This window comes from Lissotriton helveticus, chromosome 6, assembly GCF_964261635.1.
Source record: "Lissotriton helveticus chromosome 6, aLisHel1.1, whole genome shotgun sequence".
Classification (NCBI taxonomy): domain Eukaryota; kingdom Metazoa; phylum Chordata; class Amphibia; order Caudata; family Salamandridae; genus Lissotriton; species Lissotriton helveticus.
The window spans coordinates 1284243937-1284261920 of NC_136067.1; the positions used below are offsets into that span (position 1 = coordinate 1284243937).

At 47.3% G+C, this 17984-nt stretch overlaps 1 protein-coding gene across 1 annotated transcript in view; it reads right to left on the reverse strand.

Annotated features, from left to right (window-relative positions):
• Positions 1–14956: 14956 nt before the first annotated feature.
• LOC144761711 (kinesin-like protein KIF28) overlaps positions 14957–17984 on the reverse strand; it is a 982011-nt gene continuing 978983 nt past the window's right edge. Inside the window, exon 21 of the mRNA XM_078646973.1 lies at positions 14957–16127. Within this exon, the coding sequence (XP_078503099.1) occupies positions 15880–16127 (248 nt within the window). The 3' untranslated portion in view covers positions 14957–15879. The remainder of the gene's footprint in view (positions 16128–17984) is intronic.

Genomic DNA, 17984 nt, shown 5'->3' on the forward strand with positions numbered 1-17984 from the left:
AAGAATGTCCTTGGCACCAGGCATTCCTGTAAAAGGATCCCTTGATTATTTGATCTAAAAACTATACAGAAAATAGGGGATGAAAAATACCTTAAGATTTGGCTATATTTTATAATTTTGTTGCATCTGCAATAATATAAGGGAGACAAAAATTGGTTTTGTAAGGGACCCTCAAATATCGCGCTTGGTTCCCTCTAGACTTAATTAAACTTGGAACTCTCCTCTCTAAGATGGTTCCCTCTAGACTTAATTAAACTTGGAACTCTCCTCTCTAAGATGGTCGCTATATAACTATAATAACGATCAGGTCCATCCCTTAGCTTGACAGCTCCTGGTCAGTTTACCTAAGATGGCCGCGGTATAACTTCCAGCATAAGTAAGGCAGGTACCCAGTCCACTAGCGTCCTATTAGTTTACTCAAGATGGCGGCGGGCCGCCGTGTAGGAGAAATGAGTCCTTCATTTATGTCCACGCTACTCCAACACAGCTGGTGCAGTTTTCTGTGAGGCGCGAACCATTACTTATTTAAACGTGAATAGAGACCAAACGGACGAGAATCCTGTCTCCCGTTGCAGTAGGTCGACCGGTGAAGTCGGCGGAACCCCACCTAAAGACGACGGACTATTCTTTGAAGGTAACTGTCTCAAAGCGGCACCCGGATGTTTAGATAGAATCGGGCAATTCATATATGTAATAGGCTCCTTCTCTGTTATTCGCCACTAGGAATCTTATTGATACGTCCTCCTTTGTGGCAGTAGGTCGACCGGTGAAGTCGGCGGAACCCCATTTAAAGACGACGGACTATTCCTTGAAGGTAATTATTTCAGAGCGGCTATCTGGTGTTCAGATGGAATCGGGCAATTCATATATGTAATGGGCTCCCTCTTTGTTAATCGCCACTAGGAATTTTATCTACCCGTTCTCCTTCGTGGCAAAAAGTACAGCAGTGGCACACCGTTTTGTACACGTTTTCATCCGCGGTACGTGTATTTACCTTACATCGCTTCCCACCACTTGAAAGCTCTCAGGGATGCCTTATACTCATGTGTGACGTTCATTTCCTCTCCCATTAGAAACTTCGACCGATAGCTACCGGCCCTTATAAACCATCAGAAACACGGTGACTTTAGGTCTTTTCCTTGACCTTCCTGTCCCGGATCGAATTTCGCTGGATTTTGCTTCTTGTTAGCCAATAGATCCAGGTAATAAAACTTTGCTATTTACCTGTCCAACTGTTGGATTGTATAGGTGAACAATGGCCATAACAAGCGTTTCATTTTCTCAATAGGGAGTGTTTTTGGAAATTATTACCCCCTTGTGCCTTGAAGTGTGACCTATTCTTACTACCGCCTGACTTCAGTTAATAAGATCTTTCAGGTAATGCGTGCGAATACGACAACCTGTTTAGTGCAAACTGAGACCATATGAGCTTAGACTATCTGACCAGCCAATAAGATCTTTTGGTAATTCATGCAAATATAGCTATCTGTTTAGGGTAAACTGTGAAATGAGGAGCTTAGACAATCCGTGAGCCTAACCCATCACCAGCGGAATTTGGAACTAATATAAATAACCATCACAGGTTGATGACATAGAATGTTGATTTAAAACGTGTTATACCCCGAAATTGCTTGATTATACGTTTAACTTTATCTGTGCCATAACCAATAACATATGTAATAAGTTCCAAATCTACTCCTACCATAGGATCACTGCCTTCGGAGTCCAGCCAATGGAAGTAGAAAGTATCAACTTCCCAGCGTAGCACATCCGACTATACGCCTTTGACTCCTTTTGACCAAAAAATATAGGTAAACATTATTGTTCCCCCCTATAAATTATGCCAATAATTGTCCCCTATTTTTCTGTATATAATAAGAAATGCCCTGCCCTATTTAGAGGTCGTGCTTACCTTGATCAATGAGAATAATTATGGCAACCTGCCTTGTATGATTTTGGGCCTAACTGTAACTACTTGGTCACATGTGTGCGAGAATGAGTGTCTGTATATATTTAGAAAAAATACGTATAAATGAATTTTGTTATCAAATGTACTCTACGGTTCATTTAGCCTAGGTTATCACTATGCCTTTCACAGATTCCACTTAACAGGGAATCAGTTCCAGGGAGTGTCTCTAGGTAGTTTGGCATTGCACATTTACAAAAGGTCAACCATATGTGTATCGCATCAATATACAATGTGTATTTGAAATGTTAAAATGAACAAGAACAGTGGAAACTGTATGTTGAATATTCTTGATTGGTATTGTATATATATATAGAACATAAAATTAAGACTTTGCTTTTTATTTTCAGATTTTACACTTGTCTCCCTCCCAGTATACTACCCCCAGCCCTGACGAAGGTGTGGCCCTATTGGCCTGTCACCGAAACGCGCGTCGGCTTGTGTTTCCAGAAATACGGCACTTTGTCCTATTTACATCAGGACCCGTATTAATGTCATCTGCCTGGAATAACATCCTGATCTACGCAACATATTGACCATCTATGTGTTGCACACGCCAGGACTAGAAGAATGAATGGAAGAATGAAAGTTGAATGTTAGAATATTAGGCAGAGTAAGAATTTAACTAAGTGAGTATGACAGTATGTTTGAAGTATGGTTGTTACTGGGTAGGTCTTAATATAGTATAAATGTCCCCATCTTTTTCTCTCCCCCTATCAGTGTATGTCTTTTTTATGCTCTAAAAGTATCACGTGTACAATTTACCTTTTTATACTTTTGTTACCTTAATCCTAAAAGAATATATTTAAAAGAAATAAAAAAAATATATATATATATTTCTAATATGTTCTCTTGAGCTTATTTGGATTGACCTTGTGTTTGTTGTGTGCAGTGTCAGCTCCTAGGCTAATCACCCCTTATATATTGTTTGGACCCTCTAGCTAGGGCCATTATATCCCTAGGCAGGGTGCTTTCTTTTGTTCTATTCACAGTTTCCGATGTGTTTCACCCGGGTCAGCGCCACTTCCTGCTGGGCTGTATCGGGAGCACACTCCCCGGCCTCTTGCCACTGCTCAGGCCACGACGGAGCTCTGCCAGAACTTTCCTCCCCGGTGTCGGATTTTCTTCTGGATTGCCGCCGTCTGTTCCGCCCGGTCCTGGGCTTTGGGTCTCTCCTGCAGAGATCTAGATTTTGTCGGATTAGTGGTCAGATTGTAGGAGAGGCCGCCTCAACCACGGAGCCTGTCCTTTATGCTGCCGCCATCATCGGCTGCTAGCCACGCCCCAATCGGTGCGTCACTTTTAAAATGGGAAAAAGTGACGCACCTGCGGCACAAGGCCTTCATAAATAAGGCCCCTGGTTCTACTATCGTATCAGTGACTGCATTGCCCCTGAATGTAAATCCATACACTTCCTACATTACCTCAGTATCTAGAACACCACAGTAGCACCGGAATCCACAATAGGTAAGTATGAGCAGCAAAATTGTCATTTCAGTAAACAGACTAAAACATTATGTAAAGACCCATCTCAATGCAAGTACCATTTCCAACATGCGACCCCCATATCCTCCTGTGCTTGATATAGCGAGGGCCTAGTAGCTTTGAAGATAAAACATAGGGCTTTAACTTGGATTTGTTTTTCAGTAATGAGCCAGTGTAGGTCACGTAGGACAGGCGAAGTCACCACAAATATCAAGAAAGAAATAGCTTCTTTTTTTTCTGGCAGGGTGGGAATGTGTTTTTCAACTCTGCTCACGGCCGGAAACAGCATTCTTTCTTTGAAATATGAAATTTTTACACCAGGGCAGTCATTTCTACATGAATCATCTGAGGCTGATTGAAAGTCCGAGGCACGTCGAGAAAATGGAAGATAAAATATACATGAATTTCGATCACCCCCGGCCCGCACCCCCTAGTGATGCCACTGGGGCAGAGGCGCCATAGATCTCCCACATGATTGAATTGATTAAATTACACACTTGACTTGAACACAACAGCGGCGCTGCGGCAGCCAGCACAAGCGCAGAATATGTTTTAAAATTCATACATTTTGCAATTTGCTATTTGCACACAACACCAGAGTCAACTTAGAGAAGAGCAGCACTGCACCTACTTTATTCTTAAATAATCTTCAAAGTTCTCAATCTCTGTGATTTCTGTCTGACTCAGTATCTCGACGACGACTCGAGTGAAGAAGTATGAGTATCGGACGTCTGCTGTGCACGTGGCAACTAGCGACGACTAGAGCCCCCGCCCCCCTACACTAGAAACTCAACTAACTAGTGAAACAAAGGTCACGGCGCGCGCGTCCCGAATCATGGCCAATCACTGCATGGCTTCACATGCTGAAGTCACACAGTGATTGGCCATGATATGCAGTGCTCAGCCAGTGTGCCACCACCCACGCGTGGCATCCAATAATGGATTGCCAGCCCTTTTGCGCAGTGGGCCAGCCAATCCTGGCGCTGCATGCAGCGCTAGGATTGGCTAGGGGGGCACACAGACTACTCGCCCTGGCGCGCCTTTGAAACCCCGGGCCCGGCTACAGCAGCACCCCCCTGCCCTTCGGTCCGTCCCAAAAGGGGAACTTGACTGTCAGGTTAGTAACGAGCATGCTCGGCCAAGTTACAGGCCAAAAATCGTCATGCGCAGACAGTACTGCTGCTGGTGCTGGCCTGCTGCAGAAGACTGTCACTCAGACCAGCCAGCCCCAACCCCTGTGCACTCCTTATTCCATCGGGTGTGTCCCGAAGCGCTGCGCTGCGGCGGCAGAGGCGCTTTATTATTTGTTGTGATGTCTGAATTATTTCAATTTGAATTGCTGCTCTTGTCACGGCGGTGCGTCCCGAGGCAGTGGGGCTACGCCCTTACGCCCCAATGGACGCACCGCGCCTGTTGGATACATACTTCTTTAGGAGCATACATTGCTCTGTTACTCAGCGTGCACATGCATCAGTAAGTTTCTAAAACTGAAAACAATTCTCACTTGTTCAAAGCACAAAACCATTTCTTAATGGCATACCTACATCAATTCTCAAATATGTCTTGTCTTTAAAACATATATTCAGCATTTCTCAAAGAAAAGTTACATACCAAGTGTAGCTAGCACAAGAAGTCTCAACAGATATTCTGCACTATTACCGCTTCTCAATTTTAAACACAGCATATTTAAAAAAATACACCACCCTCACCATATACATGACATTTTCAACAGCCTCAAAGAACCTGGATCACCATGTAAACTTATGTGATTTCATAATAGATATACACCTTCAACCCACCTTTCCAAACATATATAGTTTTCTACATCTTTAGATAAACTTGAGTCTCATCGTACATATAACAATCTGCATCCAGAAAAAAACATTTCTCACCATCTAAACATGCAAACCAGTCATATGCGTTTTAAAACCACATTGACAAACACTTCCTAATGCATACCTAACAAGTATTACTACTCTATAATTCATATACAGGCGCAGCAATTTTTCCTTACCTTTTATTCATGACTACACTACTCCTGTTTAATATTGTGACTAAACTACTACAATTCCTAGAATGCAAATAACATAGATGTATTTATTCTGTACACAATGCTTAGACATCTAAAACATTCTTAGTTTTAAACACATTCTTCATTGTAACTTTCAACAATACTACGTTGTTGTTTTTCTATAAAGTACACAATGGAATAAAGGGGCACCAATTCATATTCCTCTTAACATTCAGTACTAACATCTTAAACACACCTTCTGCCAGATACAATTCATCTGATATATTGTTTTTATCAAACTCCCATATGCATCTTCATTTCCAATGTATATGTTTTAAATAATTAAAATGTTATGTACACACCAGTGAATTGAGTTTATGGATTATATTGTTGTTTTTGCTCATTTTGGAATGTTTTGACACTTAGGTTTTGTACAAACTAAGCACAAGTATGGTACACCACTCTCATACAAAGCAACTATAAACTGGCAATCTCTTCAACTTTATGATCATGAGAAAGGCAGCAAATGAAATCATGTCTTCATTTTAGACTACTCTATCTCCACTTGTGAATGGTTAGCATGAGTTAACTATTTCCATTTTTTTTCAAAAAAAGATTCCTCTCTATGCGTTTTTGCGATGATTTTGTGATCATCACAGAGTACTTACAAATAAACAAAAACGGAAGTCCAAACCTATATTTAGCTTCAGTTGTTATTTAAGTACTGCACAACAGTTTATTACATAGTCCTGAGTTGGAAATTAAAGCGTATCATAACTTAAATTATGCCATAACTCCTCAACTTTAAACAAAAAAAAAAGGTTTGTCTCTTTAACACCCTTCGCCCCAATACACTCTTAGCTGAGTGTGTGTAGCAACCCAGTGGAACCAGTAGACCACAAGTTCACAGCACATTCTAAAAGGAACATACTACTTCCAAATCAGATACAGCAGGTGTGGTTTACTCCACAGTTTCAAAAGCATATCCGTGTCTGTATTACATTTCTTATTTTAAGCAACAGCCAATATTAGACCTTCTTGCTGATGCATTAAACACACTTACTAATTGTATTCAATTACATGCTGACACCATCCAATTAAATATATCTTAACAAAAAGAAAACACCTCCACTTTAACAGCTTTTTATTTGGAAAACTACCTTGTTCAGCCACAGCCTTCTCCTGACTGCTATTGCTCCTTCAATTCAAAATGCTTAGAGTGTGGATTGTTGGTCACAGGTATGTCTATTGGGCTAAAGAGCTGCAAAGAAAGAGAGGTATTGACAGGGACTTGGGTTTGCAAAATGTAGAGTTTACTTGGTTTGGCCAGAAAGTGTTAAAGTTGCTGGCTATGGTTAAAACCATTTTGGATTACTGAGCTCCTCACCTCGTGATTGTGCACTGTGGTGGCAATGACCTAGGCACATTGACTGGGGTAGGGCTGGATATCCTAATGAAGGATACCTTTGCAGAACTGATGTCGCTTTTCCCTCACACTGTCTTGGTGTACTCCAATATATGCCAAAGACAGAAATGGAAGTGGTCAAATCGGTTCTGTCTACAGACTGACAAAGCCAGGAGACTTGTTGATGAAACTGTTTCTGCATTCCTCAGAGACCATTGCATGGGCTGTATCTATAACAACAATCTGCATTTTGACATGCGTGGATTTTATAGAAATGATGGAGTGCACTTTACAGACGAAGGCAACAGGGTGTTTCTAAGTAACCTGAATCTCTACATCCGGTCTTATGTGTAGCTATCATATACACACACAGTCCACACAAAGGCTCTTGTTAGAGCCACCCTAGTACCCGAAATCTTTTTATTTTTTCTCATAATAATCCTTTTTTTTTTATTCGGGAATCTTCGTGATAATAAAGATATTCCTCCTGGTTGTACCTCCCTTACCCCTCCCCTGGGGAGGCGTACGTTTTTGGCCCTGCCTCAGACTTACAATTTCTCGTAAATCTGGGGCAGTGTCAAAAACCCATGGATGTTGCTGGGAACGCCCCAGCAACACCCATGGAACTCAGTTTTCTGCATGAAAGGAGCGCATATTTATAAGGCCATGAAAAGCCACGTAACATGTCCTTACATGGTTTTATAAATATCCAGAGGCACATTGCGCCACCGGAACATCAAAAAAGTGACGTTCCGACGGCACAATAGTGCCGGTAGGGCCTCATAAATGAGGCCCTCAATATCAAAAAGTGCCTTCACTGCTATTGTCAACATCATTATGGTAGTGGCAATACCTCTGATGTCTTTGCATATAATATCTGACTCATTGTCGTTAAAAAAATCTACACTTTCACAGAGCAGGCTAAATAAAATCTTAATTTCGGTTCAGTAATTAATGAAATAGCTAGATGCATTGTGGTCTCACTTGTAACATTCACTTAGTAAGTAAATATGATTATAATGTAAAACTAGACCTATGTTAAAAGAGGTAAGATTGATGGAAAACTTTAAGGACATACACAAAAACATTCCTTATATCTAATTATTGCTGTTCATGGAGTGCCTATACATGAAGTAAAAGACGGTTGTATTTGCTAAAATGTACTAAATAAACATATAAGAATGGCTATGGTGATCTTGTATAGATACAGAAGAAGGAAATAGCTGTGTTTTGTTATAATTACCATGTAAAGATAAATTAAATAAATAAAGCAAAACTATTAAAGAGAAAATTGGACCTACTCGCTTCCGTTTTAGATAATTAATCCATAACCGGATTCTGAAAAATACATGCACTCCCACTATTTGATAAACTTAGTGAATCCGAGGGTTAAAAAAAGTCAACACTACAGTCTAAAATTCCATCAGGTTGGCACTCTCTTTTGTCTCCACATCCATGCAAGCGGCAGATTGGTAGGAAACCCCCCTCATCCCCATCCCAAACCAGACTCAGTATGGGAGGAGCTTCTGAATCTACAGCTCAATGGAAACCTCTCTTTGTCTAAAGCAGCTGAGCAACCTGTTTCTCTTGATGCACAGAAATACTGCGCTGAAGGACTCTGTATATCTTAATCTCCTCAGTATGACTGCCTGTAGTATTTCCTAACAATAGGGTTAGTGTCTACCTCAGGGGTTATTTATATCTAGCTAGCACGAGGGGGCATGGCCAAGAGCCGATCATGGCGGACGTGTAGCGACAGAGCTCCGTCCATAGCCCCTTAAAACTAGATGATTATCCTGTCTGCCTGCAGTGCAACCCACTTCAACCTCATACCGGGAGCTTTAACAACTGAGCGGCGAGCGACGGCGGCGAGCAGCACTGCCCGGACCCCTCCTAACATCCTGGTGTGCTGCGGGGCTCGGCGGGGCCCGCTGCGCCGGAGAGAGCCGCGGCCTCGATTAGCCTGGAGGCCCACTTGCTGTTGAATCCCGGCGGACTGCCGAAGGGGCGCGGGACCGGACGCGCACACATGATTTGAGGCTGGTGCTTGCTCCTACCAACGCTCCTACCACCGCCGCACTGCCACCCCCATCATCGCTGGTGAGTCCGGGGGGCCCGTCTTGAACTACCTGCCCGACCGCGACCGGTGGGGCGGTCAGATTGCTCCTGAGCCCGCCGGTCCGGCGCGGGGGTGACGGCGGCCGCCTGTGCCCCGGTGAGGACAAAAGCACCGGGAGCACTGAAGAGAGTGCCCTAGCGGCTGGAGAACTGCTGCGCCTGCTGCGACCCAGTGCGACGCCCGGCGGCCTCGCGACCGGCCTTGGAGCTGCGGAGGGGTGGTGGGCGCCATCTTGCCTCTGCACTGCCCTATTGAAGCACACAGTTACTGTTCTCCCCTGCGGCGCTTGGTGGTGGCGGGGGAGCCGAGGCCCGGGGGAACTGCTGCACCATCGACACGGCTCCTGCGGCCTAGTTACAGATCCTGGCCAGCAACGTGGGAACTGACTGAAAAGAGGCCTCTAACTGCAGGTCCGCTTTCGCCGGAGTGGGACTACGGCGCTCCCCTGCTGACACCTGCACGAACACACAGCCTCACTGGGACCGGGGCGTCACCTGTGCAGTGGGTCCTCTGAGGGGCGCAGCTGTATCTGCCGGGAGCGCCCCCGCGGCCCCGGCGTCGTTGTCCTGCCTAGCGCCGAGAGTCCGCCTATCCAATTGTCCTCCTCTTTGTGGCACCGGTGACTACGTGGACGCACGGAACCCACATCGCGACGCAGCATAAGCCACACGGCCGGAGACCGGGCAGCGGGTTCCCCCAACGCCACCCTGCATACTAGATCGATGGGGAGACACAGGGGCAAGGCCCAGGAACACGGTACATCAACGGACATGCAGTCCACCGGCTCGGAGGACCCTTTAGCCTCCTCCAATGTGGAAGTCATCCCTCCAACTGGGAAAGGGACACAGGACGCCAAACTGGACCTGATCCTCAACGAGATACGGGCCACACGGGAAGCTCTAGAATCGCGCATGGATAGCATGGCGACGGGACTCTCCTTGCTTCGAGCGGACCACAATAAACTTGCGGAGAGAGTCTCAGAACAGAAAATTGCGCTGAATGATCTCATACCCCAACAAACGGAACACTCGACGAAGCTGGAAGGTATGGAGAAACAACTCAAGCAGCTGTGGGACAAGGTTGACGACGCGGAAGGGCGGGCCCGCCGCAACAACGTCCGCATCTTAGGCATTCCGGAACGCAGTGAGGGGAGGAATCCTACGCAATTCGTTGAGGACTGGCTCAGGAAGGTGGTGGGTCCGGAAGATCTTACTGCCCTGTACAGTGTGGAGAGGGCGCATAGAATCCCGTCCAAACCGCCGCAGCCGGGCGCGCCCCCACGTCCTTTGATCGCACGCCTCCTTCACTACAAGGACCGCGACACAGTGCTGCGCGTGGCCCGAGAGAGAGCGCCGATTCGCTACGAGGACAAGAATATCTCCGTGTATCCTGACTTCACACCCACGGTCCAGCGTGCCCGGTCCTCCTTCCTGGGGGTGAAGCGCAAGCTACGGGAGAGAGACTTGAAATATGCCCTGTTGTTCCCCGCCCGCCTTAAGATTCTGCACGGTAATAAATCGCACTTCTTTGACTCGCCAGAGGAAGCAGCAGAGTGGATGGAAGTAACGCTGACGCCGCCGGCCTCGCAGGCCCCATTCACGGCCACCGGAAGAGACGGACGAAGGGACCACTCGGACCGGAGAAGCACCACTTCTAATACTAGACAAGCCTCATCGCCAGGGCCTGCGCCGACTGGCGGGACCGCTGCAGAGCGGCTGGCAACACGCTCCCCAGTGGCGCACTTGACGGAGGAGGCCCTCGCCGCCCATGACGCGGGCACAGCCGGGGGCCTGGTTAGCAACTCTGGCACCCACACCGAGGTGTCGGGGTCGGCGGACAGCCTACAGCTCTTCCCTAAGATCACGGCGCAGATGGCGGAGGACTTTTAATGACGGCGCCATACCTGCTCTCCGGGTGGTAATGTATTGAATGTATCACTCTCTGCACGTGGGTGGGTTGCACGAAGGCTTGGTTTACTGGGGGCTGCCATGCCGCCGCAGACCAGTGCGAGTCAGGCACAGACGGTCTGCGCCCCCCACCGTATGCACATGGTACTGTTTGAATTATGCCCATGTTGGGCATCATGGTTTGGACCTCGGGCCCGTTGGCCAGAGGACCTTCATGTTTGGGGATTAACTGATTGTTTGACACTCTTCTCCTGCAGTAACATGTGCCGGACACGTACACTCACGAGCTCAGCACTAGCACGTTCCATGACCAGACATGGGGCCACTTAATGTTTATAATTTGTGCACCTGGAATGTACGGGGCATGGGCTCCATCCACAAAAGGCACAGGATCCTCGCCCAGCTTAACCGCAGGGGAACTATGATAGCCTACCTCCAGGAAACACATTTGAACTGTGCTGAAACTTTAAAGCTACATAAGAAATGGAAGGGTCAACTTTTCGCTACATCCTACTCTGTATTTTCCAGGGGGGCCGCTATCTGGCTCCGTAACTCGGTCCCCTTCAAGCCATTAGAACAGAGAATTGACAAGGAGGGCAGATATGTGTTTGTGCGGGGTTTATTGGATGGGTCTGGTGTTGTACTTGGTTGTGTGTATTCGCCAAATTCGACCCAGTCAGACTTTTTGGCAACTGTTAATGGGGTCCTTGGGGATTGGGTGGATCATCAATGGGTGATCGGGGGGGATTTCAATGCTGTATTGGATGTTGCGTTGGACAGATCACACCCCCCACTACATGACACGGAAAGTAGGAGGCAGGCTGTTGCACTGGCGCAATGGGCGGAGGGATGGGACCTGGCTGATGCTTGGCGCAGTACACACCTGCAGGACAGAGAATATACCTTCTTCTCCCCACCACACCAACTCCACACCAGGATAGACCGTATATTTTGCTCCCGCTCCCTGCTAGGTTCGGTTGTCCAGGCCCAACACATGGGGAAGACCCTCTCCGATCACAACCCTGTCGAGCTGACTTGGCAATGGGGCCGACAGATGACCCCGATCCCGACTTGGAGATTGCCCACGGACTTGCTAGAGGACACGGTTTTCAGGTCGACTATGGCGGACACTATTGAGAGTTACTTTGACACAAACAATAACACCGCCAGCTCCCGTCAAATAGAATGGGACACATTCAAAGTCTATCTCAGAGGGGAGGCAATGGCCATCCGGGTGGGCATGAAGAGGGCAGTGATAGCTGACCTAAAAGACGTGGAGGGCAGACTGGCGTCACTGGAGAGTGAAGCTGCGGGCACGAACACACACTTCACACCACTGCAAGACGCGCATGTGAAACAAGCTACACTGCTAGAGGACTTACGATTATTAGACTACAGGGAATACACTATCAGACAGCACACACAGGCGGACAGGTCGGGCCCCCTGCTTGCCCGTATCATACGTGACTCCCCAGTACACCACCCGATCTTGGCAATATTGGACCAAGGCGGCATGCTAACTTCGACACAAGTGGGAATCAACAATGCCTTTAAGGACTATTATACCACACTTTATGGCCCGCACCGCTGCCTCTCGCAGACTGCATTTGAGGGATTTATGAGGGACCTAGAGTTCCCCCGACTCACTGACAGGCAAAGCGACGACTTGAAACGTAGCATTTCTATTGCGGAAATCAGGCAGGCAATCCGCACACTCCCGAGAAATAAAATCCCGGGAACAGACGGCCTGCCGGCTGAGTTTTATGCCACATTTATAGATCAACTGGCCCCGCGCTTGCACGCCCTTTATCTGGAGGCACTGAGGACTGCCTGTTTGCCACAGTCATCCTTACAGGCTTTGATAACTTCCCTGTTAAAGCCGGGTAAGGATGGGATGCACCTAGCTAGCTACAGACCCCTATCTCTCCTTAATACCGATTACAAGATACTGAGTAAGGTACTGGCGACGAGATTGGCACAATACATCCCGCAACTAATCCACCCGGACCAGTGTGGCTTTGTGCCGGGCAGAAGCACGGCCATGAATCTCAGACGACTAGCCAAACTGATGCTACGAACCCCGGCAGATGCTGGCTCTGAGGGTTGCATCTCCTTAGATTTAAAGCAGGCCTTCGATTCCCTTAGATGGGACTTCATGTTTGCCTCGTTCACGAAATTCGGGATTCCCCCCGAATATATTGCATGGGTCAAACTACTATAAACCCACCCCACGGCTCGGGTACGCACATCCAGATGCATCTCGGACCCCCTAGCCATTGGAAGGGGTACCAGGCAGGGATGCCCGCTCTCCCCGCTCCTTTTTATCCTGGCGCTTGAGCCACTGCTCTGTAAACTCCGGACGGTGGCCCCCCGCTGCGGCATTCGGAGAGGTGAGACGACGCATATAGTGTCCGCCTATGCTGACGATATTATCCTCTACTTGCATAATGTACAGGGCGACCTGGATCCCATACCTCGCATATTCGCATTATCAGGCCTTACCATAAGCGAACCCAAGTCCTATGGGTTTCACTTTACTGCTACAGGCTCGACTTCGCCGCTGCTCTTCGCGCCACACACCTTTCAAATGGCGGATGCCACCTTCCGATATCTCAGAATACAAGTTTACAGGGACGCCGACATCATGATTGATGGCAACCTTGGGGAGGCTATGAGAGCGCTTAAATCACAGGTACAATTTTGGTTGACACTACCCCTGTCGGTGGCCGGCAGGATCGCCATTTCCAAGATGGTGATGCTTCCCCGGCTCATCTACTATTTCACTAACCTACCGTTCCTGATCCCTGCAACGATGTTCAAGGCACTCGATACCCTCCTCACGGAGTTAATATGGGGACAAGGGCGGAGGCGCATCGGCCTAGCTAAGTTACAGCTTACCTCTGGCGCCGGAGGTATGGGGGTACCGGACTTTAGGGCTTACAACTTTGCTTGCCAACTGCAATGGCTGGCGTACTGGCTTGCGGGTCGGAACCTAAATGAGATCGACATGACAGAGGGAGATCGTTCCCAAGGGAAGATCCATGTCTTACTGTTACCTTACTCGGAATTGCCGAGGGACACCCCACCGCTCCTCCGGCTTGCGGTCCAATACTGGCGGAAAGCAGTGAAATACACGGCTCCGCTGTCTTCCTATGCCCCCACAATACCACTGCTGGGTATGCCTCTGAGGTCGCGCCCGCTCACACACCACAAACTCGTGCCATGGCACGACGCGGGCGTGCACCACATAGGTGACCTTTTTGCTGGGGGGCAGCTGTTGTCCTTTGAAGACCTAAGGACCACACGCGGTATCCCCCCGGGATCATTCCTCCTACATGCTGGACTCCGCCGTTATGTAACGGAAAGGTGGGCACCTGAAGGAATAGAACCAGCCTTGAACCCCTTACTGTCGATGCAGTATCTCATGGGGACGGGGAGACATCTAACTTAATGGCTCACTGCTGGCATTAGAGCGGGGAGGGCGATTTCATTGTCGCCTCTCAAGACCAAGTGGGAGGGTGATATAGGGAGGCCCATACGAGACAAGGACTGGGAGCGGATCCTTCTTTTCCCTAAAAAAGTGGCTAGGAACCCCAAATTCAAGTTCATACAACTGATGGTCCTGCGTAGAGCGTATTTAACACCTCACCGTCTACACATTATGTTCCCTAACGCGGTTGACATATGCCCTAGGTGCGCTGGGGCTGATGCGTCACTGACACACATGTTATGGCACTGCCCCAAACTGGGCTACTACTGGACAACTGTTAACGATTCACTCACAGAAGCAGGTGCCTTAACGCATTCGCTCACCATGGAGTATGCACTCCTAGGGCTGGGCGCAGCAGCGCGTAAGAGGAGCGTAGCGGCTCGTTTTGCCGACATAGCTATATTATTAGCGAAACGTGCAATCACAATGAGATGGAAGTCACCCAAACCGCCTGACCCTGACTTATGGAAAATGGAGGTGGTACGTTGGGGCAAAGCTGAGGGTGAAGTGCTACAGCGTGAAGAACGCAGGGGCCTCAGAAAAACACCGATCTCTTTGGACTGGTTTACTATTTTGGGGAGGTTTGAGATGGAGAGTGATGAAGAGTCTGATGTTTCGATACCCGTAAACTGAATTGTGTTCTTTGCCACTGGGCTTGCATGTACCGTAAACGGACGGGATGCACTCGACTAAGATACGGGGTATCCCGTGTAACAATTGACTGAGCCACTATCTGGTTGTTTGAGACAACGTGATTGATTAGATCTGATCTGTGAGTGTGGACTGGTACTATTTGCAATCTACATATGTGAATTAAGAGTGTCTTGGGTGGGTTCTTTCTACGGGTGGCGGGTGGGAAAGTTTTCTTCTGGGGGTTTGTTCGATTGTTTGGATTCTTTGCAAAATCTGAAAAATACACTGTACCTGCTATTGTTGAGCCCGGAAGAGCTCCCTTACTCCTGTTTCCCACAGACTGTGAAATATTCTGTGTTGCTGCTCTTACCATTATGCAAATAAAAAGATTTACAAAAAAAAATAAAAAATTATATCTAGCTAGCACATGACATTGGACCACTGCACGTAATGTTTTTTTTTTTTTACAAACTTTGGACCCCATCTCACAAAAGTGAAAGCACCTGTTTTGCTTGTAGAAAATTTATCTTAGATCATTTGAAAAGGTAAACATCCTTTACAACGAAACTTTTTCCACGCAGTACCTTTACAACGCAGGTATTACATGGCAAGTCGTTACCACGACTTGCGCTGGAGGGCGCTGTAGGATAGGGAATAGTTTAATTTACTATTCAAAACCTTCCCTACTATTCACGGGGACTGGAGTTGGAATAGTAAATTAAACTATTCCACTATCCAGCACCCTCCAACGCAAGTCGTTGTAACGACTTGCGTTGTAAAACCTGCGTTGTAAAGGCATGCGTGGAAAAAGCAATGCCTTGTAACGACATACATCCATTTGAAAACATTGTACAGATGTGATTCTATTTAATATTCTTTTGATAATGTTCAAAATGAATACAAACCGGAGGCCTGCAGTGTCTGAGCCTTAAGAAGTGTCCTCGAATCGTGTTCATGCTTTGATAGAAGGCCTTGAGGGCTTTTGCAAAGTCAGCGTCATAACTGGTACGGGAGTTGCACACTTGCATGTTTTCTCTCGATGATGGTGCAGTGTGCGGTCCTTTCTTAGCAGAAGCAGCATGGGTGGAAGGCAGCGCAGATTTAGTATAACCTAAAGTACAAAAGAAATTGTCACATGATATATGCTATTAAGGTGTAACTGTGAAAAAAAGCCTGCCACATTTTTTTTCCTGTGCCTGGTTGTTTGTTGTAAGAAATGTTGAAGCACTCTACCTTGTGGGAAACAAAATCACAGGCCCAGAACGATTGACACAGTTGAATATAGCCAGCAGTAAAAACGCATATTCTGATAGAGACTTTAGCAGCAGTTTCCTCACCTTTCGAATATTCCCCAGGTGTCGGACTGGATTTGGAAACTTTACAGCAGTTCCACCGTGCACTGTTAGGTGGTGCAGTAAAGCTCCACACTAATGCTATTCCGCTCCGAAAATGAGGGGCAGGGCCAATATAGACGCCTCTTCTGTGCACTGACCTCAGTTTCTTTCAGCACCATCAGACATGGATCCGGAGCTACCTCTCGTCTCATTGAGACCATTGCCTTGATCTATAAAATTGTTTTCAGGTGTGCAAGGGACTTGTCCCTGCCCCTCAGAACAGGTTTTAAGCCCTGCAAGGACTATCGCAAACAAATGTCTGACAGATCCTCACCAAATTTTCTTGGGGATGAGCCTCCGCCCCATGCCAGAAAGTGATGCTCTTTTGGAAATAGCAGAACCACCAAGGAGCTGCCCTGATTGTGAACAACCTCACAGAATCATTGAATGCCAGGTCTGGCAAGCTCAACCGTAGGAGCCTAGCTGATCATGAGTGGCAAATACACCCGAAGGTGGTGCTAGGTCTCTTCTGGAAATAAGGAGAACCATGGCTCGATCTGATACCACTGCCGAGAACATGCATTGTCAGCACTTATGCATGTTGGAGTTTCCAAGGTGCCTCTCGCTCGGAGATGCGTTACATCTTGAGTGGAATTCAAGACTCCTGTATGCCTTTCCACCAATACCACCCCTGCCCCTAGTTCTCAAGAATATGAGGACCTACCGGCCCAAGTCCTCCTAGTGGCTCCAGATTGGGTACAGAGGGTATGGTATCCAGAGCTCCTGGGCTTGAGCACCTGTTCTCCGAATAGGCTGCCCCTCCAGGAGAAACTACTGTCACAGCAGAAGGGCAGTGTTCTACACCTGGACTTTCAGATTCTCCACTTTCATGTTTAGAGATTGGGCGGTGACAGCTGAACACCTTCAACCTTCATCCGGAGGTGGTTGATGTCATCTTGGCAGCTAGGTGTCCCCCCAGCAAAAACGGTATCACCAGCATTTGGACAAATTTGTGGCTTGGTGCTGTAGTCAGCAAATAGACCCCCCATCTAGGCAAGGTTACCTATTGTTTTATTATTTGTTGTGTCCCTGTCCCAGCAAGGCTTTGCTATGTGCACAGGTAAAGGGTACCTTTTGACTTTCTTGTGTTTGCTGCATCAGCCCTCCTTGTTTAAGTCTCCAGTTTTATGCGCTTCTTAAAAGGTTTACTTTTGATTCCTCCCTCTCCCTTAGTCATGTCACTATGGGACCTTAAATTTGTCCTTGCATCTCTGAAATGCACTCCCTTTGAACCACTTGACAGCTTCTCTCTGCGGCTTCTCACACTTAGGGCAGGCTTCCTTGTCACGACAACATTGGCGCGGGGTGCGAGTGAACTTCAAGGTCTCTGTATCAAACTGCCGTCCACCACCTTTGTCCCAGATAAGCTGGTTTTGCGGTTACTGGCATCTTTCTTGCCTAAAGTTGTGATGCAGTTCCATGTTGGTCACAACATCCCTTTGCTGGTATTTTATGCTCCGCCTTAACCCTCTAAGGAGGAGGAGGAGAGATTTCATTTCTTGTACCTTAAAAAAGCCTTGAGCTTTTATATCAATCGTACCAAAGGACATCAGGTGGATGATCAGCCCTTTGTG